At 39.0% G+C, this 26272-nt stretch overlaps 2 protein-coding genes across 10 annotated transcripts in view; both read left to right on the plus strand.

Moving 5' to 3' along the window:
* The window catches only part of Usp54 (ubiquitin specific peptidase 54), an 81895-nt gene extending 76473 nt beyond the window's left edge, over window positions 1–5422 (plus strand). The window contains 3 exon segments of the mRNA XM_013516768.1: window positions 2609–2795; window positions 4148–4621; window positions 4624–5422. Coding sequence (XP_013372222.1) covers window positions 2609–2795; window positions 4148–4621; window positions 4624–4706 — 744 coding nt within the window. The 3' untranslated portion in view covers window positions 4707–5422.
* Window positions 5423–7076: 1654 nt separating this feature from the next.
* Ppp3cb (protein phosphatase 3, catalytic subunit, beta isozyme) overlaps window positions 7077–26272 on the plus strand; it is a 53964-nt gene continuing 34768 nt past the window's right edge. For 8 of the 9 annotated variants that reach the window (XM_005389972.2, XM_005389975.2, XM_013516758.1 and 5 more), the window contains exons 1-4: window positions 7082–7190; window positions 19559–19759; window positions 20572–20696; window positions 23237–23348. In XM_005389972.2, the coding sequence (XP_005390029.1) occupies window positions 7106–7190; window positions 19559–19759; window positions 20572–20696; window positions 23237–23348 (523 nt within the window). In that variant the 5' untranslated portion in view covers window positions 7082–7105. Of the gene's footprint in view, window positions 7191–19558; window positions 19760–20571; window positions 20697–23236; window positions 23349–26272 lie in introns of all 9 variants that reach the window. The other variant, XM_013516760.1, reaches the window with a different exon arrangement.

A 26272-nucleotide genomic window follows, 5' to 3' on the forward strand; every position in this document is an offset into this window, starting at 1 on the left:
TGTAAAGGCCTCAAATTCAATCCCTAGTACCAGAGAGACAAAAAGGTGCGGAAGCATAGTGGAAACCATGGCTTCTGTATTACCATCTCTTCAGATCCACTTTCCCTCTCAAGAGTTAGTCCTCTGCCCCCCAATTTATTTTCCATAAGTTCCTAAATAATTCAACAGCCTGCCATTCTGTTTGGGACAGGTAGTCTTTTCTGCCCAGCATTTGTTCTCACACACACTGAATGCATTTAAAGTAAAATGTGATATTCCTAAGAGAGTTGGCTTCTTTCTGACTTCTTTAGAATTCATTTATTCATTGATTCATTCTTTTAAACAAATGCTTATTGAGCTTATGTTCTTGGTATTGTGCCAGGTGCTGGGAATACTATGGTGAGTTAGATATAGTCCCTGCTTTTATGGAGCTTAGAGTCTATTATGGGGGACAGATAAATAAACAGTTTTATAATTTGATAAGGATTTGTTGCTATGGGGACATAATAGAAGTGGTATCTATCCTAGGCTTAAGGTACTGGTGAAGCCTTCTTAGAGAAAGAAAAAAGAATATAGCAGACAAAGGGTCCTTAAGCAAATATTAACTGACTTCAAAGAGGTTCATTTCATATGGCAAGATTATAGAGTCTGGTGAGGGGAGATGATGGAGAGTCTTGACAAGTGAGATGGAAAGACTATAAATACCAGTCAAAGCATGAACCACGGAGAGGCCTATATGTTACAACAAGGAGTTTGGAAGGATAGAGAGAAACAAACATTGGAGAGCCAATTAGGAAATAAACATAAATGACACTTCATGATGCCTGCCTGCTGGGGTTTGGGGGAGAAGAATGAAGGAGGATATGCAAGTTTTTTTAGGTTGTTAATGATACACTTAAAGGAAGATACATGTTCAATTTTGGATATATTATGCCTGAGAGGAGAAAGCTGGTAGGCCTTTGCATATGAGACACATGACTTAGAAATTGAAATTTGGAAATCCACTTAACTGAAAAGAAAAAAAGGGAATTGCAAAGAGCGAAGAAATGCCAAGACATATCCTTGAAGAACCCTAAAAAGGGACTGCAAAAAAGAGACAGCTTGAGGAGAAAACATGAAGGTGTATGGTATTCCCTTAGGAATTCCTTTCTTCCTGAAGCATTCTTCCCTATAGGTGTTATGAGCATACACTGATGAAATAACACAGATTCTGCCTTTGAATAGCTTGTAATCAATTAACGGAAATTAAATATATTGGCATATAAATTGTTTTAATGTATTATTTACCATATCCTAGCATTGTTTCAGGTGCTGCTCAAGGTGCTAGGGATCCTACAGTGAAAAGAAAGGTGTTCTGCTAGGAGAGAAAGATGATAAACAAATGATTTAACATTACACAGTCATAAGTGTGTTAAAGATGAATAAAATAAGTCAAAGGATAAGGACTGATAGGCATCGTGGGGGCTGGGATACAGCTCAGTGGCAGAATGCTTGCCTAGCATGTGTAAAAACCTGTATTCAATCACCACTCCTATCAAAAGAAAAAGTAACAGTTGCTTTCCTGGGGCTATTTTTGATAAAATAGTGAGGGACATCAGCTCTAAGAAGTAACATTTCATCTGACTTCACTGATATGCAGGTTTGAGCCATGAGAAAACATTCCTGGTAATAGTAAAAATAAATGTTCAGGCTCTGAGGTAGGAGTGAGTTGATGTGTTTGATGAACATTAAAAGTGTAAAAGACACAGGAATGGTTGGAGTGAAAGTGAGAAAGATTAATAGTGCCTTATCACATAGGGCTTCCTAGGTCACAGTAATCAGGTAATGGATATGAGATAGGAAGGTCATATTGAAGTCTGTTGCTTTGGTGTCACTGAACTTAAATATGAAATCCACAGGTAGAAATGAGAGTACTTGACATAATGGAATTGTGAATGGGAAGTTGGAAGTCAAGGGCAATGCCATTGTTCAGATTGAGGGACTTAGAACGTGGTACTAGGGGGTGAGTTTGGAAGAATATCCATTTAATTTGGGGTGTATTAATATTTCAGATGTTAACAGGGACATTTCTTGTTTTTTTTTTTTTTTTAACCACAAGTCAATAACTAATAAGGTATAAGAGCACACAACACAAGCATTTATGAATGCAAACTTGGTAGGCAGAGGAAAACTCCTTAAATGTAGCAGTGTCAGGTTAGCAGATGGAGTAAGTTCTACATTTCAGCAGGTATATTTTAGTTCCAAATACTTTCAGCAAATATAGAACTTTTTCTCATTTTCTCAGCCTTTCTTAATTCATCTCTCTGTCTCTCTCTCTCCAATTTCTATTTCAATCTTCCTGATTCTACTGTTAACATTAAAAAGTTTGCTAAAGACCTGAATGATAGGTTTAAGAAGGTGAGGTATGTGATGAAAACCGGTGCAGGGAAGTGGATCTGACGTTTGAATTTCTTAGAAGGGCTGACTGGGAGGGTAAATAGGGTCCCTCTTTAGAACAAGGCATGTTTGTACTTTAGTTCCCTCCATTTCACTGCTTGCCTCACTGTGTTTACCCAACCACATCCTGCTGTGTGTTAATCCTCATTTTTGTGTTTTTTTTTTTTTTTTTTTTTTTTTGTTTTTTTACAATGATGGATCAAACCTAAGGACAAAGCGCTTGCCAACCGGGAACCGTTGTTCCAGTTCCTGTTCCCTCCCTGTCATCCATGATCCTCCTGTGTTTCTCCTTGATTCCCAACTCTGCTTTCCCCAACCACAGTTCCTGTCCCCAGATGTCCTGATGCCCAGCATGGCAGGGGAGCCTTATAGATCCCAAGGTAACTCCCCTCAGTGTAATATTACATGTTACAGTGTGTTTCCAGGGGACTAAGGGTCCAGTTAGTACAGGGGGTTGGGGTATCTTGAGGTGGAGTGGTGTGTAAGGGTATAAATTACTGTTTTAAGATTGAGCATTGATCTCTGTGAATTGTGACTGAATCATCTCTTAGGCACCATGGTTTTTTCTTTTTTTTATCACAGTCTAAACTGGCATCACACATGGTGGTGCATGCCTGTAATCCCAGCACTTGGGGAGGCTAAGGTAGGAGGACTGCTGTGAATTCAAGGCCAGCCTAGGATATATAGTGAGTTTAAGGCCAGTCTGAGCTACATAGCAAGACCCTGTCTCAAAATACTTTAAAAAAAAAAAAGGGATAAGATTCTAACCTGGCACTCTTAGAATTTGGTTCCTCATAAGAATGTACTATTTTAGTCATGATATAATAACCTTTTAAGTGACCAAGGGGAGTTAATACCTAGGGTTTGGGATTCCCCCAAAGCAGAAATGTCATCTCTATTACTAGTTTCTCTCCTATTCATGGAGTCTCTGCTGAGGGGGTATGGGGATAGGGAGTGAAGGGGACCCTGGAAAGACCCTGTACCTGGAGTACCCATGCCATGTGAATAAACCCAGATGATCCTGGCAGAGGCGGACAACATCATTCTGGCTTTCACTGACCCTCTACAATAAGGCATTCTTCTCTTCCTCCTTGTGGCCTGGGTCTCTGGTTAAGGTAGTATGGTTAGAGGCCTGGGCTGTTGCTAAAAATCATACGATACACAGAGCAGTCTCTCTTCATCTCCAACAAAGATTAGCCAATGATGTCAATAGTGCCAGTATTGAATAAATGTATAGAAAAGGCATTCTACACCGTGTATGTAGGAAGAGTGGTGTGAACGAAAGCAGAGATCTCAGAGATTGAGCAGGAATGTAAGCACAGGCAGCCTTACTAAAGGTACCACTGTGTTAAGAAAAGCTAAGTGCAACTTTAGAGTAGTTGCTCAAGAATTAGTCATTGGTAGGGCAGTACATCTGCTATATTGAAGGCTATTTGTGCGTGTGTGTGTGTGTGTGTGTGTGTGTGTGTGTGTGTGTAATTACAGTGGAGCAAGGTAGGTATGACAACATTTAGGAAACTGTCATTTGCCCAAGTTGGAGGTAAGAGACTTTCTTTTGATGTGTATAAGAATTTTAAAAAGTAAAATCAAAAGCAAATGTAGATATGTGTTTCCCTTGTGTCTATGCTTTTGCAGGAGTAAAGAGTTGGGCAGGATGGCTAGGAATGATCCACAGGGAAAGAGAATTATTTTATGAAGATACTCAGTCTCTGGACTTCTTTTCTTTCCTCAGGAACTTCGAGGAATGTCCAGCAGTTTCTGGCTATGTGTGACAGGAGTGAAACTTCCCAAGGCGTCAAGTACACAGGAAGGTCTTTGACCTATCGGAGTCTCCCCCATCGTTCCAGAACTGATGCTTCCTTGGGACCTTGGTCAGAGACCAACCAGCACATTAGGGCCAGACTCCTAAGTATCCCAGGGTGCAAGCCTCAGCTAACCCACACTGCCACACTACCAGAGAGAAGCCAGGGCTTCCAGGTTCCTCATGCTCGGTCCTGGGGAGATCTTTTCCATTCACCCTCCCGCCCTTCTACTGTTCACCCTGTGTCCCCACCATCCAGCAGTCTTCATTTACCCCTGAGGTCAGCTTGCAATTCGGCCTCTGTTCCAGTGTCACGAACACCTGGTCCTCGAAGAGTAGATATTCCCCCAGATGACGACTGGAGGCAAAGCAGTTACGCACCCCAATCTGGACTCAGAAGGACAGGAGAGAGAGGTTTCTGTTTGTTCTAGCAGATGCCCCTGGAAAAGAGCAGAACAAGGCCAGAGTCCTGCAGCACAGCAGGTGGTAGGGCTCACCCCTTTGCTGTGCTATTCTTTTTCTATAAAACTACTGTGGCAAAGTTGGTACCCTGCATCCCTGTCATGGTTGTGAGAACTGGCAGTTTCTCCTAGGAGTTCCAGGAATGTTGAAAGAGACCTGGCTCTTTGGGAGGAAATATTTTAAATTGCAACTTAGATTCCCCTAGCAAAAGGAAGCAGCTGCTATTTAGGGCTTATGTGAGCCACTTTAAAGTTGAATCTATCGTATTCCTCTGGACACTAGCCATTCCTTAGTGTCATAATGTCATCATTTTATTCTCAGATACTGTTCTGCCCCCACCTCCACCTGAACCTCATCGTCTGGTTCCTACTACATTCGCAAATTCTACTGTTTTGTCACCTGTTCCTATTACTTGACTCTCTATCTTCCCCATCTCCCATCCTTGGAGGGTCCTGACCATGTCATTCAGGGAAGCTCACCTGCTGGGGTATTATGTATGGCCTGTCAATCCTTCCCATGCCCCAAACCTGGCGTGCGGAGGTGCCAACATAGTATTCACCATTCTGAAGAGATGGAGTCAGGAACACTAACAAACCCTTTTTCCTCAGCAGCAGAGCCATTACTGCCACTTGCTCAGTCGCCATTGTAAACCCTCAGTCAGCTGATCTATTTTAGGGCCAAACATACTGTTTTTTGTAAAGTATTTTCATTAATAAATCTATAAGATAGTTCTATTTAATGAAATTGTTGTCATTTTTCCCTTTTGTATGTTCTTGCTCTTATGTATTGGGGTGGGGAGGCCTGGAAATGGGTAGATAATTTGATAATCTCTTGCCTCAGTGAAAATGAAAAGCAATACAGGAGTTAAAGGATATACAATCAAGGTAGTAGTCAATGAGCCCTTAAAGAGAGTGCCTTTCTTTGTTGTTACTGTTGCTAGCATGTTTCCTATCCCCTTCCTGCCAGAGTATTCCAATACATTACATACCAACTCCCTCCATTCCTGCGGGAGATTTTCTGGGTATTCAAAGTCCTACTACAAATGCACTGCTGGTCCAGGAACTTCTGGTACCTTCCTCTACCTTACATGTTTGTGATGTGCCTCGGTTCCTTCCTTTCTCTGCTCCCATGGCCCCTTCCCCTGGGGATTTAGGCCACTTTCATACCAGAAAGATCCATTTTCACCCCTTCTTTGCTCCTGAGTCTCTTCTCTTTAAAAGATATTTTGTGAGCTTACTTTTGCAAAAAAATGCCCATGGAGCTTTCCTTTTTTTTTTTTTACTCCAGGTCTCAGGATCATTGAGATTGACACAAAGAAACAGGATTCTGAGACCTTTGTTCTATTATTGCTTACCTAACCATCACCATTATGAGCACAATGTCAGCACGTTTTATTGAGTGGGAAGATGTTGAGGGAGTTTCACACTCCATCCCCCTTGTATTCTACGCCATCAAAATACAGTATATTCTGGTCCCTGTCCTCGATTCAAGCACATACATGTCTAATAATTATTATTAACTTGTTTGGTACCGGGAATCAAACTCAGGACCTTGTGTTTGCCAGGCACGTCTAATAATTATTGATGGAGCAAGTCAGCTCTTTTTCCTCCATCCCCTTCCCTCGAATGTCAGTTACTTTTGTCTGTACAAAACTTCTGTAGGTCACCTGGTTCTGAGTTCTGTATGTGCAGAAACAAGGAACTAATTTCCAATTCCCTTTTTGGCTCTCTGCCTTCCAAATCTGTTTTCTCAGTGAATCAAAAGGGAGGCCATGTCCTTCTCAGGAGAATTCTGCAGATTGAGTATTTATTGGTGTCATTCCCTCACTTCTCCGTACCAATTTTGATTCTTAACCCTTGAACCCTAGACTGCTTCAGCCGTATTATTCTGTGCCTTCAAACTCTTGACAACGCTAAGCTCCAAACACAGGGGCCTGAATTCCATTTCAAACTCTCTTTTGAATGGTCATGTATCAATGCTGTAGAATCTACAGTGCCTCCTCTATTCCCTTGTACTTCTTCAGTAATCAAATCCGATAGCTGTCACACATTTATTAGTAGGAGGTTCTGAGGTTTGATCAGGTGTCTCCATTTTACAAGGAGCCTATGGCCTTCCTACACTCATTTACTACCACCGCCCCCTTTACTACCGACCGCCCCCTTTACTCACTTTCGTTTCTGTATGCAAAGAATTTTAACCTGATCCCTTGGCTTCGCGCCGCTTCTCTCCTACCCTCAGTAATTTTGCCCCAGTCCCTAGAGCCTGTCCCGCCTCCGCCCCCACGCGCGCGATGCATGCCGGTCTTAGCCCCTCTGAAGGGAAAGGGTCCGCCATGTTCCCCGGCGGCGCCGCCGCTTGGCTCTGGTAGCCGCCGCCCCCGCCCCCAACCCCGCCCGGCCCAGCGCCTAGCCGAGCCCCGGGTCCAGCATGGCCGCCCCGGAGCCGGCCCGGGCTGCACCGCCCCCGCCCCCACCCCCGCCGCCCCCTCCTGGGGCTGACCGCGTCGTCAAAGGTGAGAGGTGGCCGAAGCCCTGGGGGCCTGGCGTGAGGAGCCGCGTTTGAGGGCGGGCGGGAGCCCGTCCCCTCGGGAGCGGGCCCGACAGGGCAGGCGAGTGACTGGCTGCCTCCCTTGGGGAGTGGCCCCTGGGCGGGCCCCTGTTGGGCTGGGCCCAGTCGGTGGCTCCGCGGTCCCCCTGCGCCCGGGCGGGGGTTTGCTCCCGGGGTTTCCTAGCCCGGGGCTTGGGGCCGCGCCGTGAGCCCCTTCTCCTTCTGCCCGGCCTGTCGGAGCGGCTTCGGGCGGCGATTAGCTGCCTTTCCCGCGACAGCTGCGCTCCCGGCTGGCCGGCGCTGACCCAGGGGCTCGGAGATCTTCAGCCACGCGGGGCGGCGCGGGGAGCGGTCGAAATCACCTCGCCTCGGGCCCACGCCCGCTCCCCGGTGACAGCCGTCCGCCCCGTCCGCGCCTGCCCTGCGCCAGCCGCAGGGGTTCGTGCCCGGCCCGCAGGTGCCACCCGGCACGGAAACGGGGGCGCCATATGGGATTGGACAAAGGGTCGGGGCAGGATTTGGGGGCCTAGCTGTACGTGCAGAGTAGGCAGAAAGGAGTATAAGAGGGAATAACAAAGACTCGCAGATGGGAAGAAATATTAGAAAACCATCGGCCCTTTCGTCAAAGAGGTTACTCTTCCCATGTAAACACACTCCCACACGCTCTGTAAAAGAAAAAGTTAAATGTTTCGGAGCCAGGGCAGAATTTATGGATGTGTATCCACAGCACATCAACAGATTTATTTAAAATAGAGAAATTGAGGGCTAATTGGGAGTTGTATGATGTTCTTACTTCCTTGAGAGCACTCATCAACTTGATTAAAAACACTTTGAAAATTTTCTTTACCATGTATCTTGGTCAATAAGTTAAAATCGTTGTAGAATTCTTTTTACTTTTTTTTTTTTAGATATTCTTTTTATTTGTTACTATTACTCTTCATTCCGCTTCACAAATATACTGGCACAGTATGTGAGCACTTAACCCAGTTTTAAGATATGAGCCTGTGATTCCATTAAAAGATTTAAAAACAAGAAGACCTCTTTCTTTATTGTGTTTTTCTTTTTCGAGTTAAAAATTTGAGTCTGAGTCTCAAAAAATAGACACTAATTTGTATGTAGGCTTATTTGTATGGATCTTAAAAGCTGATTTAGTGTATTCCGTTGGACCAAGTATTGGAATGAGCTGAATAGAGTGTTGTGGACAACTTGTTCTGAGAAATCTTTAAAAAGAAAAAAAAAAAAAAAGGAAAAAGTTCAGGCATTCATCCTGTCAAGAAATCTTGGAGTTTTATGGATTGGGAACAGGGGACATGGGCTGCCTCATCATTTTATACTTGTTTTTTTGCGTGTGAATATATTTCCATGGACACTTTTCATCAGTTAGGTAACCAGTCACATTCTTGAACAATGAACTTATGCTATCCTTGTGCTTATGAATCTTATTGTTCCTTGTCATATATGTGGTAATGTTTTTCCTGCACTATTTTAATGCAGTAAAAATGAAATTCCAGGCATAAGGCAGATTCCTTAGGGGTGAGATGCGAGTCCAGTAAACAGTCGTAGTTTATTGCTATGGGATAAAAGCCATTTGATTTAGGTGAATGGCAAAGGAGCTTATTAGTATAGAAAATTATAACTAAAATATACTTATCAATCAATATGTTTAGTTTATCAGTAAAATATATGAGTGTGTTGTAGTCTCTTCATGGAGACAACTTCCGTTTCGTTATGGAATTTATTAGCCAATTAGAATTCCTTTTTTTTTTTTTTTTTTTTTTTTTTTTTTCCGGTACTGGGAATTGAACTCACGACCTGGCGCTTGCCAGGCAGGCGCTGTGCCGCTGAGCTAAATCCCCAGCCCCCGCCAGTTAGAATTTCTGATAGCACATATTTAGAGACAGTGTGTAACAGATTAGTTTGTACTAGAGTCTTGTCTCTAACTTCTGTCTTTTTTTCCCCCCCTTGGTTTTTTTTTTTTTTTTCCCGGTACCGGGAATCGAACTCACGACCTCGCACTTGTCAGGCAGGCGCTGTGCCTCTAAGCTAAATCCCCAGCCCTTCTCTAGCTTCTTCTGCACTACTTGGAAGTCTGCCTTTCCTACAGACCCAAAATTCCACTTTTAAATTTCATTTCCAGGCTTCTTTTTTTCCTTTTACATTCAATTTTTGTACCATAATATTACCTTTGGTGATGTTTCTGAAAACTAATGACCACTGCACTTACTCAGTTTAAGTTGAACTTGTTAAAATGCAGATTTATTAAGTCCAGTATGTGCTAGTTTTGCACCATTTCATAGTCATATAATGAAAATAATCGTTGGTATTAAATACAAATAGTCTTTTACTCCCTGAAAGTTTTCTTTATTGTTTCTAAACTTTATGTTCTGTATACTAGTGAGAAGGCATCTATTTTATGGTTACAGTTCTGTTTTGTTTTTTGTTATTGTTGTTTTTTTACCTAATTTCTTTTGGCAGTGTTGGGCATCAAACTCAGGGCCTCAGGCATGCTTTACAGGCACTCCACGACTGAGCTATACCTGGAACCCTAGCTGTTTTTTATACAGTACTTCTCACTACCAGTATGTAGTCTAGATTGGCCTTGAACTTGAAATCGTCCTGCCCCAGGCCCTTCTTCCCCAAGGGAAGGAATTACAGGTGTGTACCACAATCTCCCGCTGGTCATATAGGGTTTTTTTTTGATGTAGGGGGGTACCAGGAATTGAACTCAGGACCTTTCCACTTGCCAGGCAGGTGCTGTGCCACTGAGCTGTATCACTAGCAGTCATATAGGTTTTAATTTTATTTATTCAAGTTTTTTGAGACAAAGAGTCTTGCTTTGTAGTTCAGGCTGGCCTTGTATTGACTGTGTAGCCCAGGCTGACCTCTTAACTCATGGTAATCTTCCTGCCTCAGTTTCCCCAGTCCTGGAATTACAGATGTACACATCACACCCAACTTTAAAGAGATACAGATTTTTCTGATTTTAGTATTAAATGCCTGAAATTCACTTCTTGTGAGGTTGGATGATTCAAATATTGTGGTTGATTCATGTATAAATATGATAAGCTTGTGACTAACATTATTAGTAGCAATTACATGTCACTGATTATGGGTGATTAGGTTTCCTGGTTAGTTAAATTTGGTTCTGAGCCTAGTGCAGTTGCTGGCTCAGGTGAAATGCTTGTGTTATAAAATTGATAATAGCATAAATTAGGTAAAAGAGTATAAGCCCTTTTAATTATGTTCTGTTAAGCATTTTTGTTCTTTAGCTAAGTTGCAACTGAGAAATGGAAATAAACTAGGAGAAAACATCTAGCTATATAGGCATGTTTGCTTTACTGCCCATCAGCAAAATTGGTGTGGTAACTAAAACACAAAATGAATTTCTATGCATTGTTTTTTCTCCTCCCCCCAAAATTACTTGATCTAAATTGTTCAAATACTTATATTTTTGACACTATAAAATGTACATTTTTCCATATAGATTAGGTCCCAGATTTGCAAAGCTGTATTGTTTTTGAAATTACCAATTCTGTTAGTTGTAATACAAAAATTCACTTTCATCATTTAGAGAGCATTGTTTAAATTGTGTGTATGTTCATTTAGTAACTCCAGTGTGACAATTTTCTTTTACATTCAGCATTTTCCCTTTATTGCCTGGGTCTTATTAGCTGTAAATTACCACACTTTCAGATTGAACCAAATTCTTGTATTTATGTTTTGTTTTAGGCTGAATGTATTTCTAATGGGCAGTGTTAACGTTCATTTAGGTTCCATTGCCAGCTGTCTCCTAAATCTGAGATCATTTGGCCACACTTTTCCAGTATCTTAGCTTGATTAGGATTGGTTACTTTTGTTACATATTTTCAGATGACCCATATAGATCTTAGGGTCATATAGCTACTTCAGTGTTTCTTACTAGTTGTATTTCATAATTCAGAGTAGCTTGAACTCTTGAAGTTTTGTGTATAAACTTGATTCTGTAGACTTATCTATGTAAAAAGATAACTCTTAAAAAAGATTTTTCTTTTTCTTTCCACCCCCATTAAACTGTTAACCATACTAAAATAAATCTTCAGTACCATGTGTCCAAAAGAAAGCAAAGGAACAGAGAATATAGTGTGTGTGTGTGTGTGTGTGTGTGTGTGTGTGTGTGTAAGAGGGAGAAAGAACACTATGGTAACAAATTATCTTAGAAGGAAAATGCCAAGTAGGAAATACAGATGCTCAGTAGAGAGGCAAAAGCTTCAAGTTCCAGAGCTATTGAATGAATTGGCAAGAATTGTAAGGAAAAGTTTGGTGAAAAGAACCTTAGTTTGTTAAATGAAATATGTTTTACTTCATTCCACCATATAAAGAGATGGTATGTAAAACATTTTGAAATATCAAAGAACTCAAATAGCAGCTGTTCATTAAGTTCCTGCTGTTTATGCTTTAAAACGGTGGGGAGACACCCAAAGTAAGAAAAGGTAAAAAGCAGTCCTGATCCTTGGGGAAATAAGTACTCATAAAAAGTTATTATATTTCATATGAACAGGCATGATTAATATTTGCCAGTAGAGTGGCATAAGGAGCAAGTCTTCTGATGTTTGAAGGGAGATAGTAATGATTCTGGAATGGAATGGTCTAGGAAGGGTGTTATATAGGATGAAAGAGGCCTTGAAGGATGGGTAGGGTTGAAATCTGAAGAGGGTGGTAACATTTACTTGTAACAGGCATTATTTTAGGCATTAAAGATGCAGAATTAAAAAAGATGTTAAGTAAGATAGATTCTTTTGGAGTACTGGCAAGCTAGTGGGGGAGATGTTATTATAAATAAATAAGTTGGCTGGGCATGGTGACATACATCTGTAATCCCAGCACTCAGCAGGCTGAGGCAGCAGGGTAGTTATGAGTTCCAAACCAGCCTAGGCTACAAAGTGAGCTCAAGCCAGCCTGAACTGCATAGCAAGACCCTGTCTCAAAAAGACAAAAATAAATAAATAAGGAATTGGAAACATCCTATTGGAATGATAATCATAAAGAATTGACTATCTTAATTTGAAGAAGCAGCATCATCAAGAGGGTAATGTTTTGAGGTAGTCCTTGAAGGATGAGTCTGATTTCTCCAGACAAGGTAGGAATAGAGAAAACAGAAGCTAAAAGTCATAGAGTTGTACTTGGCAGTAATATGTAAAGTACTTGGCAAGGAGTGGCAGATGAAGCCGGAAAGGATCTTTTGAATACCAAGTCGAGCTGAAATTTAAGATAGTAAGCAGGATAGCCTTTGGATGATTAAGGGCGCAAGTGCTGAAATTGAACTACCTGGGTTTGAATCCTAGTTCTACCACTGGGAGTCTCACCATGAACAAGATACTTAACATTCACAAGCCTTACTGCTCTTGTCTATATAGTTAATAAAGTCTTCCTCTGAGGGTTTTGGAGAGTTAATGGGAACAGTGTGTGTGGTGTGGTTAGTGGTAAGTACTGCACACATGGTAGTTTTCACTGTTATTATTATTGACAGTTTGAGTCAAATAGTGACCCACTATCTTGCTTTTTAAATGATAACTCTAGTGGTATTGTGTGGAACAAATTATGAAACCAGTCGGGCGTGGTGGCGCATGCCTGTAATTCTAGCACTTGGGAGGGTGAGGCAGGAGGATCGTTTTAAGTTTGAGACTGACCTGGGCTACAAAGTGAGCTCAAGGCCAGCCTGAACTGCATAGTGAGACCCTGTCTCAAGAAGACAAAAAAAAAAAACAACAAAAAAACAAATTATTAAATGGGGCAGAGGCTTAAAGCAGGTTGTCTGGTTGGAAGATTAATGGAGTAGTTGAAGTGAGAGATGTCTAAAGCATGAATTAAGAGAAAGAAACCAGATATGGTACAGTTTCCCAATAATATTAGAAAGTAGATATATATTGGCTGTAGGATTGGGTATGAGAATAAAACAGATGAGCAACAGTTTTTAAAGAGACAATCAGACTGATTTTGTTTTGGGGATTGATTAAATTGGGCAATTGTAGCTATAGGCAAAGATTGAAATGACACAAAATAGACTGAAAATGGCCAAAGTGAGAAGAGACCTTGAAAAGAAGATTCAGGATTTTCTTTTTATTTTCCAGCTATTAAGAAACTACTGCCAGACTCGATGGCCTATACTTGCCATCTTAGCTGCTTGGAAGGCTAAGGCAGAAAGATCACTGGTTCAAGGCCAGCCTGGACAATTTAGGTCCTGTCTCAAAATAAGAAATAGAAAGGTTGGTAGTGGGGGAAGTTAACTCAGTGATAGAGCACCCTAGGTTCCATCCCAGTATGAGGGGGAGGATGACCTAAAATTTTTTGTATAGGTAATCTAGTTGTGCTTTTTTTAGTTAAGAAGGAAGAATAGTAGAGATTAGATTTTTCTAGTAAATAAAATAAGATCTTGAACTATGCTTATAACAATGAAGGTGTCGTGGAATTGACAGAATTTGAATAATCAAAAGGACTCGAAGTTGGAAGAACAGTAACAGAATTCTAAGCCTTAGAGACATAGAGTGGTGATAACCGTAATAAAAAAACCAAGAAAAAATCCAGTATTGAGGAAAAGATATTTTTAAAAACTATCAAAAATTAAGAGGGACCAATTGAAATTTTGAAGACACTGCTGTTGAATTTATTGAACTTTTTGAGGGCATGTGGCCAATCCTTGCTTATCTCAGTCAGGCTAGTGAGAAGCCTTTTGATGACCTCTTTTTTGTGTGTGTGTGTACCAGAAATTGAACTCAGTACCTCGTGCTTGCCAGGGAGGCACTGTGCCGCTGAGCTATATCCCTGGCCCCCTTGGTGACCTCTTTAGTCAAAACATAATTGTCACTATGTTGATATAAAAGACACATGGTACCAGAGCAGCACTTAGACTGCAGTTTCAATCATGGATCTTTTCCTTACTAAATACTGTGGGAAGCTACGTACCATCTCTGAACCTGTTATGCTATTTGTAAAATGGAGATTAATCCTGCCTGACTATACTTATAGAGTGTCTCAGAATTATGCCAAAGTATGTATGTTAAAGTAGTTTGCAAGCTGTAAATAAAGCCCTATAAATGTATTGTCATTGCTACATAAAGCAGTGTCAAGATATAGGAGTATTTTGGAAACTATCATTAATTCAGTAAACATATATTAGTATCTTTGTTCTAGATCGCTGGATATGTACAAATGATGCCTCTCAAGGCACTCATAAACCGGTAGGAGAGACAGGTAATTGGTAAGTGTTGTAATAACAGGTGTGCACCATGTGCTATGCTTTTGGACTACAAAGTAGAGGGCAGTATTAATATAGGCTATGAAGATCAGGAAAAGTTTTCAAGAATTGGAACACTGAAATGAAGTTTAAAGAAAAGGATAAGTTGGGGCTGAGGATTTAGTTCAGTGGCACAGCACCTGCCTGGCAAGCATGAGGTCCAGAGTTTGAGTCCTGGTACCCCCTCCCAAAAAAGGAAAAGTTAGACAAAGCATGGAACTATAGTGTAGAGATTGAGAGTGCAGAGATTGAGAGATCTCATGTATTATGTTAAAGTAAAGAAATTGGATTTTATGTAAAGAAGCCAGTCTTGAAATAAGATTGTTGAGATTTGAATCTGTGAAAGGGTACTCTGTGTGGTGGAATGTGGCAAAATCAAAGAGGTTGTAGCATTTATAGGGTGATGGGGGAGTTTATTCAGAGTCCTGGTGACCAAAGCAACAAAAGCAAGCTGGAGAATTATTTAGGACCTATTGACCGTATAGGACAAGAAAGATACATCTAGGATAATTCTCAGACTAATTAGGTAACTGTTTTGGTAATGGTTGTAGACATGTCCAACCTGTTGCCTGCAAGTTTTTTATTATAACATAGTCATGGCCAACCCACAGGCCATAGGTTTAACACTTCTGGTAGAGGGGAAGGCAGTACATTTATTTGCAGACATAATAACTTTATTATATCTAAGGAACAACCAAAGGGAGATATTTGATAGTTTAGTACAGTTCTGTAGTTTAGGGATGGGCTCTGGACTGAAATCATCTATTTGATAGTCTTCAAAATATAGATGCTACACCTAGAAGACTGAGACTGAGCCAACCTAAACTATGTGGCAAGACCCTGTCTCAAACAAAATAAATAAGTAGATGCTAGTTGAAGCTATGGTGAGAGATCACTAATCTCAGAGTATTATGAAAAGAGGGCTAAGGACAGCACCCTAGGGAACACACTGACATTTTAAGGCTCAAGAAAAAGTCTGGAAGTCTATGAAATAGGCCAGTAAGGTATGATTAGGAAAATAAAAGCAATAATTCTAAGAATGCAAGAGAGTTACCAGGTAGAAAAATACAGTAGAAGCCAAGTAAATAAGGATCAAAGATTGCTAGGAAGTTCTAGAGACTAGCTAAATTGAAGATCATGAATTCATATTAGCACTGGATGATTTTTTTTTTTTTTTTTTTTTTCGGTACCGAAGATCGAACTCACGACCTTGCGCTTGCCAGGCAGGCGCTTATGCCACTGGGCTATATCCCCAGCCCCTCTGGATGATTTTGATAATTTTATACTCAGCACCCCCAGTTTTTAAGCTGTTATCTAAGTATTGGGATTTTGCCTGGTATGGAAGGACAAAAGGAAAAGACAGTTCAGAATATTGTTTGATTGATTGATTGTTTTTTTGAGACAGGGTCTTGCTGTGTAGTTCAGGCTGGTCTTGAACTCACTATGTAGCCCAGGCTGGCCTCGAATTCTTGGCTATCCTCCTGCCTCAGCCTCCCGAGTACTGGGATTACAGGCGTGCGCCATGATGCCTGGTCCCAGAATATTGTTTTAAAAGTGAGTAGATTTTGGAGTTGCTTCAAAATTGTAAACAGTTGGGCATGGTGGCACATGCCTATATTTGGGAGGCTGAGATAGGAGGATCTTGGCAAGTTCGAGGCCAGCCTGAACTACATCACAAGACCCTGTCTCAACCCAAAACAAACAGAAACAAAATTGTAGAGAAGTAGTAAAGATAGCTAAATAAGAGTTGATAAGAAAGGGCTGTATAGGTTCTAGGTTCTTGATATAATAAAAAATGGAAGAAAATAGATCATTTGGTGAGAGATTGCAGTTCAGTACTTAAGAGGTGGATCAATAATTACAAAGGGAAGCTGCTCAGGCTTTTCAGTTTTTGAAGTTTTAGATAGGTCATCTACAAGGATGTTGCCTATGGCAGGACCTAGGGTGGAGAAGGCTTGTAAGGCAGGAGCTCAAGTTTAGGATAAATATGAGAGATAAATAGAAGTTGGATATATAGATGACAGACACAAGGGTAAACTACTAGAAGGCATTTTCAAAGGAAAAGGCATTTTGTTTTTCTCAGTGGCGTGATGACGTGGAAATGGTGATGGAGGGCTAAAAGAAGGCTTAGTGGTAGAAAATAAGCAGCACCTGTACTTAAAAAAGTATTTGAGAATACCAGGCCTGGTGGCAAATGCTTGTAATCCCAGCATCCTAAGAGGCTGTGGTAGGAGGATTGCAAGTTTGACCCGAGCTGGTGCAGTTTAAGGACTTAGTAAGACGCTGTCTCAAAATAAAAAATAAAAATGGGTTAGGGATGTAGCTCAGTGCAAGGACCCTAGATTCCATCCACAGTACCATGAAAAGAAAAAAATACATATGAGAGTATTACTGTCCTTCAGGAGAACCAACATTTAATTAAGCTAGGGAAATGAAAACAGCATTCTCCAAAGAGCTTTACATGTCTGGGAGAGAAGTGTGGTTTTTTTTTTTTGTTTTTTGTTTTTTTAATCTGATAGGAATTCTGGAGGCCTCAGTGAAAATGTTCGGGAAGGAGAAGAGCAAGAAGAAAATGGCATGAGGGAAAGGAATATAGAAAAAATTCAAAAGTACATGTATGTATATTGACTATTTAGGGCAGCTAAGGATGGTAACAAGGGGAAGCACAATAGAATTAACTGATCTCAGGAATCTGAATGGCACTTTAGAGTGAAGTTGTTAATTTGGCACAGGCTGCACCACATTGGAGTTGCGGACCTGTTAGGACGAAGAGGTTGAGGCCTTTGATTAGAGTTGAGGAAGACAGTTAATTCCCAGCATTGCATGATAGAAACATTAAAAAGATTTTTGCATCTCCCCTATTCCTGCCAAATCTGTATCATTGCTAGTTTTCTAACTTTCTAAATTACTTATTTTTAGGTCTTGTTTTTAGCCACCATACGTGAAATGCAAGTGAAAATACCTTGTGCATTACTTTATTGATTACTGTATAGATATGCCTTTCTTGCCCAATTTGGATTACAGGAAAAATTTCAACATAACAGATTGGTCAAAATGAATTTTACCTAATCAGAATTTCTGGTGTTGGTAACTTGATGACTTGAGGTGATTATTGATTGATTGATTGATTGATTGTACTGGGGATAGAACCTAAGGTGTTTCCACCGAGTTATATCTCCAGCTCTTTGCTTAGTTGAGTCTCATTAAATTGCCCAGGGTGTGCTCAAATTTGTGATTCTCCTGCCTTAGCCTCACAGAGTACTGGGATTACAAATGCATACCACCATGTCTAGTTTTGTGGTTTTTTCGGTTGTTCAAGCTAATCCTCCATTATTTACCTATTTCAGTTATTGACCATTTACATTAAATTCACTTACATTGATGTTCAGGTTTTTTCCTATCACAGATAGAGTAGGAAAAATAGTCTGAAAGTTAATCTGCAGAAAATTCATGTAGAAGCCAGGTGGTTTGGCACTTACCAATATCCCAGCTACTTTGGAGACTGAGATAAAATGATAGTAAATTCGAGGCTAATCTGGGTAATTTACCAAGATTCTGTAAATTCCCAAAAAAAGGTCTGGAATGTAGCTCAGGGGTAGAGAGCTTGCCTAGCATGTGCTAGGCCCTGTGCTCAATCCCATTTAACACTGCTGTGTGTGTGTGTGTGTCTGTGCATGTGTGTGATATGCATTTATATGAAAAAAACTCTGGAAGCAGCGGTAAAATTTTTTCTTTGTAGCACCGCCCCCTGCCCCCTCCACCCTTTGGAGGTAGGGTCTTCAGGATCTTGCTACTTAGTCCAAGACTTGAACTTGCTGTATGGCTCAAACTGGCCTGGAACTCACAATCCTCTTGCCTCATCTTCCCAAGTGTTGGGATTACAGGTGTGTACTACCACACTGGACTAGGAAAAACCTTTTAAATGCCTAAAACTAGGTGGAAATGCTTTAAAATATCTTAGGAGTTACCAGACAAACTAATGGTTGAACATACTGTTTTGATGAAAGATATTTTAACCCTCTATTGAACCGTTTAGGCCAAATTCTATTTGGTCATTTTTCTTCTGCCTTGCCAGATTACCTACTACAGCTCATTTACCCAGTGGCCAAACAACATTATACATGTTTTTTTTTTCTATAATTTTCTTATTCACTGATATATTAAAATATATTCTTAGCCAGGTGTGGTGGTACATGCCTGTAATCCCAGCACTTAGGAGGCTAAGACAGGAGGATCGTTTCAAGTTCGAGGGCTACAAAGTGAGTTCAAGGCCTGCCTGGACTACATCGTGAAACTCTACTTTGCCCCTCCTGCCCAAAAAGATGTCCAACCTGGTTTTGAAAATAGAAGTACTCCTTGAGTTGAAAAAAAGAAAGGTAGAAAAACGTGAGTCTGTAGATAACTAACCTGTAGGCATAGTTCATACTTCTTTTTTTCAGGTGGATAATGACATTCTAGTTCATGGTTAAAGAAATGACAACTCCTGAGTGTGACTTGCAGTGGAATATATGAAAATATGCAGTATTATTTGTGTCTGACTGAGTGGGAGGAAGAGGAATAGTGCCTCGTGGGTTTTTATGGCATTCTGAATTTTGAGCAGAATTTAGCAATTAGTGAAATTATGTTGTTGATTATTAGGAAGTTTGCATGATCTAACATGCATCATCTTAAAATCAAACTATCTTTTACTGAATAGAGTGGTAAAATTTTTTTCTCGGCTTACTGAGGAAAATGTGAACTTGATCTCAAAAATCTTTAACTTTTTCATTTTATAATATTTCCAAAGTAACTCTTGATTTATTTGGTAATCAATTTATTAAAGTATGTATTTTTAAATGGTTGGTTTACTGATGGAACAAATTTGGTTATAGCATATATAATGGTTTGTTTAATCTTTAGTGATAAACGTCCCTAAAAGATTATATTCAAGTTGGCTAGAAAACATTTTTCTTTTTTCTTTTTATTAGGAACATGGTAGGTTCCCTCATATTAGGGATTTTTTCTACTCTGGCTTATGTTAACATATCATTACTGACTTATTTTGTATTATAAAAATATTACAGCTGTCCCTTTCCCCCCAACACATCGATTGACATCTGAGGAAGTATTTGATATGGATGGGATACCCAGGGTTGATGTTCTGAAGAACCACCTAGTAAAAGAAGGTCGGGTTGATGAAGAAATTGCACTTAGAATTATCAATGAGGGTGCTGCCATTCTTCGGAGAGAGAAAACCATGATAGAAGTAGAAGCTCCAATTACAGGTAAACTGTGTATGTTTTAGATGCTATTTTTATTGTACCATTATTTAGTTGCTTCAATACAAAGCTTTTTTTTCAATCATGTCATATACTAAATTAATATTACATGAACAATATCTTGATTTGCAAATTATTTTCTGTGTGTTTAAAAGTTTTGCCTATTTGTATTGGCCATACTTCAGGTTGACTGAATACTTCCTTTGCTTTCACTCATTAGAGGCAAATACTTTGATGTTATATCAGATCCCAAAGGTGATCATTTAGAGAGTAACAGAAAGTATTGAGTTAGAATGGAGACTTTAGTGCCACTGTTACAGTTTTGTGATAATACTTAAATCATACCTATGATTTAAGCATATCCTTACTCCTAAAAATAGGAGCTTTATAAATTTAGGTGAAAAACTTGTCACTGGCTAGGCATGGTGGTCTGTAGTCCCACCACTTGAGAGGCTGAGGCAAGAGGAGCGCCATGAGTTCAAGGCCAACTTCCACTACATAATGAGTTCAAGGCCAGCCTGAACTACACAGAGAGACCCTGTCTCAAAGAACAAAACAAAAAAAAACAAAAAAAAAAAGAAATAAAAATTTGTCACTGACTTCAAATTTTATGATGTCTGTTATATCTTGTTCTATGTTTTGGGCACATGAATGCTTGGTTATACATCACCCTTATCATGACTCCTCAGAGACCACTTCCTTACCAGTCATTACTTGATAACATTTACACTATCTCTTATGTAAAAGAAATTAGAATTTAAGTATTATTTGTTATTTCAGAAGGTTTTTTTTCATATCTAATAATCTTCTTGTTTCAGTGTGTGGTGACATCCATGGCCAATTTTTTGATCTGATGAAACTTTTTGAAGTAGGAGGATCACCTGCTAATACACGATACCTTTTTCTTGGTGATTATGTGGACAGAGGTTATTTTAGTATAGAGGTAATAATCATATACTGTCATTTGATTTGTTCTTAAGTGTTAAATAGATGATTTCTTTTACTTCCTAATATACTAAATTTCTAAAACTATCTGTGTTTGGTTCTTTTCAATACCTCTGCATATTCTTCAACTTATAGGTATTCTTGTTTCAGACTATTTAATTTCGTTTGTATTAATCTGTATAATTATAATTGCCATATTTTCCATTGGAAATTATGGGCAAACTGAACAGTCTTTATTGCCCTGTTAGGAGTTTAAGAAGATGTGTGGCCGGGCATGGTGGTGCATGCCTGTAATCCCAGCACTCGGGAGGCTGAGGCAGGAGGATTACCTAGAGTTTGAGGTCAACCTGGGCTACATAGTGAGTTCAGGACCAGCCAGGACTACACAGTAAGACCCTGTCTCAAAAAAAATATGAAGATATGTTGTTTATTTGTATGTTTATCTTTCTTGTCCCTAAAGGTATTAAATCATACAAAAAAGTTTAAATTTTCTCTGATTATTCAAAGCATATTATGATTCTTTGTTGTTTAATTAAGGCCCAGCTATGCCATATAGAATCTTCGTGTATTCTAAATATATCATACAGAATTTTTCTGTATTCTGAAATTGGTTTTAAAAGCTTAAGAGAAACTAAAATGATCTGTTGATCATCATTTAACAAGATGATTCTTTTTGCTCTTTTTTTTTGCTAACATGTAAAGTATGGCAAATACAGAACAATCTGTATTTTCTAACAAGCATTTTTATTTTTTTTGAAATGAAAGCAGAACCATATAACATTACTCTGTTACTTGCTTTCTTCATACATCTTACACTGTGAATGTCTTTCCAAATTAGTAAATATAAATCTACACCTTCATCTTAATAGCTGCATTGTCTTTCACTGAATAAACAAATCACAATTTCTTGTTGGGAGTTCCTTAAGATGTTCCCAGGTTTTTTGCTGTTATAAATGATGCCTTGGTGAACTGTTTGATTAATTCATCTCTGCATATTCACCCTGCTATTTCTGTAGAGCAGATTCTAGAAAACTGCTGGGTCAAAGCTGTACTGATAGATATTTTTGTTGTGCATTTAATATGTTCCTGGCATGCTCTAAGCACTTAACAGATACTAATCTAATCCTCACAACATTGTTACGAGGTAAGTGCTGTTATCTTATCCATTTTATAGATAAGAAACTTGAGGCTTGAAAAGGCTAGGTAACTTATCCAAAGTCACATTGTTAGTAAATGGCACAGTAAGGGAGTCTGACTCTAAGTCTATGTTATCAATAACTTCTCCTAATTGATATCAAAGCTTTACCTTTTGAATCTTCATTTCAGTGTTTTCAGCATACTTTCCTTTTTGAGCTTTGTTAGGATCCCCATTGTGGAACAGAGTTTTGGACTCTATTCCTCCGGCTTCCCTTACAAATTTTATTACTGTGAATTTTCTTCCTCTCATTCATAGTTTTATTCCCAACCCTTTAACTTTCTCTGAATTACTTAAGGGCTTCAAGGAAATTAGAAAATGGCTCTTTTTAGTAAAATGTTTTGGGGGATTTGGTTAAAAAAATAACAATTTTAGGAGGCTTAGTTGGTACCTAAGCATGTTTATATATAGGTTTGTTTGGGGTTTTTTTGGTACTGGGAATCAAACCCAGGACCTCATGCTTACCAGGCATGCACTGTGCCGCTGAGCTAAATCCCCGGCTATGTTGGTGTATATGTACTTGTATAAAATAGTTTATAACTGACTCATTTAATACATTTAATTATAAAAGGAAAATAACAGAATCAAAACAAGTTTGTGTTGAGTTCATTAACCATGTCCCTGGTTTTATTACTTTTTTCTTTGTTAATAAAATGAAGATTTGTTTTATAATATTCCTCTTATTATGAAATTGCATTTTCTTTGAATTAGGTTAGATCATAAGCTCTTTCTTTATGTAAGGCAACATTTATGATCAATAAAACAAAAAAAAAATTTGGCCTTTCTCTTTACTAAGTAGCATTGCATAATGATTAAGGGACCAGAATCCTCTTATTATTTAGGGGTTTTGTGATTTTGGACAAGTTATTAAAGCTTATTGCTTCAGTTTTCTTATTTGTAAAGTAGAAATGATAATAATAAGTACTTTATAGTGTTATTTGAGGGATTTTAGTTATATAGTACTTGACCCATTGTAAGTACTTAAATGTTAGCTGCTATTATTTTTGACATTATTATTATATTTACTAATGGACCTAAGGAGGAAGCCATTAATTGTTTTTGGTATTGAATAATACATAAATCTAGAGTAGTGGATTATTTGACTCATTGATTCAACAAATTGCTCATCTCCTCTTTGCTAGATACTTTTCTAGGAGTAGAGAATCAAAAGGAGTGAGGTAACAGTCTGTGGTTTCATGGAGCTTGTATTTTAGTAAGCAACAAAGATATAAAGAGTAATAGAGATCATATGAGTAATGGAGTTAAAGGAAAAGGAATAAAGATAAACAAATTAGTTAAGCAAAAATACAAGATAAATTCACTGGAAACATTTTCTTTTGCAGTGTGTCTTATATTTATGGGTCTTGAAGATTCTATACCCAAGCACATTATTTCTTCTGAGAGGCAATCATGAATGCAGACACCTTACTGAATATTTTACCTTTAAGCAGGAATGTGAGTACTTTCATAGGAAATGTTTTCATTTCCTTGTTTCTGTTTTATGGGCTGATATAGGTAAAAATTATGAAGACTGTACAGTGTAGTACAAATTTTGTATCCACATATATAAATATTTGAAGATTATCAAGCACTGTTTAGGTTTTAATGGTATTTAATTTTAAAATATTCATCTTAGTATGTCCTGTTAAGTTGAACTTTTACAATATAGAAATAGTTTAGTGTTTTATATATATTTTAAATTCTTTAATGCTTTGGGGTAATATATAGTTTCAATGTTAAAATTATAAAAGTTATTGTTGCATTTAAATTTTTGTTCCCCACTCTTAAGATCATTGCAGATCAGTTAATGAATTGGAATTTTTTTTTGTTTTTTTTTGTTTAGACAAACTCTTGCTAGGTAGTTCAGGCTGGCCTTGGTTTACGTAGCTCAGGCTGGGCTCAAACTCAGGGCAGTCCTCCTGCCTAAGCCTCTTTTTTTTGTTTGTTTGTTTTGTTTTGTTTTGTTTTGTTTTTCTCCAGTACCAGGAACCGAACTCATGACCTTGCGCTTGCCAGGCAGGCACTTTGCCGCTGAGCTAAATCCCCAGCCCCCTGCCTAAGCCTCTTGAGTGCTGGGATTACAGGCATGCCATCATGCCAAACAAAATTCTTTTTTTTTTTTTTTTTCTCAAGTTACCAAGTGTGTCATTTAGTAAAGCCTTGTCTTTCTTAATTAAAAGGAACTTGTTTGTCTGCAAGAAGCAGGAGTTCATTCTAATTGGTGTAACTGAAGAAATGTCACAAGTTATCTAGTAATGAGGTAGGAGATTAGGGCATGGCCGGCTGGCTGGGAGACAGGATACAACCTGTCAATCATGAAGGTCCGGACAAGAGGCTAAAAACAAAATGTAACCATGTAACCTGATCTGAAATAGATGTGGTCTGTCAATCACAGCCAGGATGCTTGGACAAAACAACTTCCAACAGACTGAATCTTACAGTGGTAGATGATCTGTAATAGAGTTTCCATTGTATGCTGAATATTAACTTGGTTGTATTATATGATAGTCCTTTTGTTATTGGGTAGCTTGTTTGTTTCTGTTTTTGAGATAAGGTCTCACTGTGAAGTTCAGGCTGGCCCTGAACTCACTTTATAGCTCAGGCTGGCCTTGAACTTGCGGCGATCCTCCTGCCTTGGCCTCCTGAATGCTGGGATTACAGGTGTGTGCCACCACTGGCCTCTGGTAGCTTGTTTCTAAAAAGCGGCTTGCCAGCTAAACATTGCCAGGTCCTGTATTGCTTGCCTCTCCTTTTGGAGTTGGATTCCTGGTGGTTCTCACCTTGAACAAAGAATTGAATGAAATGAGCAAAAAGCAGTAGCAGAGTTTATTCAAGAAAGTAAAAGAGAAGAATGGGAATGGAACTGGCTCTGCAGAGTGAGCTTGGACCAAGTTAATAGAAAAAGAGGGTGAGAGCAAGATAAATGTACACGCTGTGTCTGGGAAACACAGCATGGGCTATTATAGAAAGTTATGATAGCCCAAAATTCTTAACCTACAGTGTCACTTTTCAAATAACTATAACTGTCATAATCTCTAAGTCACTGTATGGCACAATCAGTACTTGGCATTTTTTCACATCTTAAACTGGTGTTTGTTAAATTAATATTCATGACTACATTAAGCCATAAAGTTCTAAAATAGGAATTAATTTATCCCTTAGTATCTGTGGAGATTTATTCTAGGACCCCCTGTAGCTACCAAAATCTGCAGATGCTCAAGTCCCTTACATAAAGTGCTATAGCATTTGCATATAATACATGCATATCCTTCCATGTATCTCTAGGTTATTTATAATACCTAATATAATGTTAATGCTATCTAAATAGTTGTTATACTGTATTGTTTAGGGCAACAATCTTCAACTTTTTTGGCACAGGGGACTTTTTTGGGGGAGGTGGGGAATGGTTTCTGGATTAGATTCTCATGTACTGGAAAACAGATATGTCAGTAAACTCAGGTTAGAAACTCTGGTTTTTGTATATATAGATAGATTTTTAGTATTTGAATATTGTAATATTAACCCACAATGTACAACCCAAACTTTAGGGAATGATGAAAAGGAAAAGATGTCTGTGCATGTTTAGTACAGAGGCAAGATTTTGTTGCTTGTTTTTTGTGGTTGTAAGGAACTGAACTTGGCTTTCACATACTGAGCTACATACATCTCAACGCTTTTTTTATTTTTTAATTTTGAGACAGCTTCTCACTAAGTTGCTAAGTTGTCCATCATGGACTCTAACTTGTGACCCTCCTGCCTCAGCCTCTCAGAGTGCTAGGATTACAAGTATGTGCCATTATGCCTGCTTCCCTGAGTAGTTTCTATCTGAGATTGGGTGAATCCATAGGAGCAGAATACACAGATACAGAGGGCTAAATGTAATTTCAGAATTACTGAGACTTAAAACATCCAATAAAGGTCATATTAGTGAAGACTTACAGTAAAAGAAGGAAAAACAGCAATGGGCAATGGCAGAGAAAAAATACTCATGATAACCTCAAGGATGAAGCCCATAACCTAGATGAATAAGAGGAGGCACATAACCTAAACGTTAAACGTATAACATAAAACCTGTGGAAAGTACATGTCTCCCCTGAAAGCCATCAAATTAAAATTGTTATTAAATCACAGTGCTGGAAAATAGGTCTGTCAATAAACTCAGTTTAGAAACTGGTTGCTGTATATATACATAGATTTTTAATATTTGAATATTATAATATTAACCAAAACATTCTGGGCTACTCTCACTTGCATATCCCATGTATGTTCACATTTCCCCACATGCAGACACTGCCAGACAGAGATTCTGGGGCCTTTCAAAACTGTGGCTCTCAGTTCTGACAGCCTGTGGATTAGCTATGCCACCCAGAGGTCTTAAA

Source organism: Chinchilla lanigera, unplaced genomic scaffold (assembly GCF_000276665.1).
Source record: "Chinchilla lanigera isolate Chin_1 unplaced genomic scaffold, ChiLan1.0 scaffold00036, whole genome shotgun sequence".
Taxonomy (NCBI): Eukaryota; Metazoa; Chordata; class Mammalia; order Rodentia; family Chinchillidae; genus Chinchilla; species Chinchilla lanigera.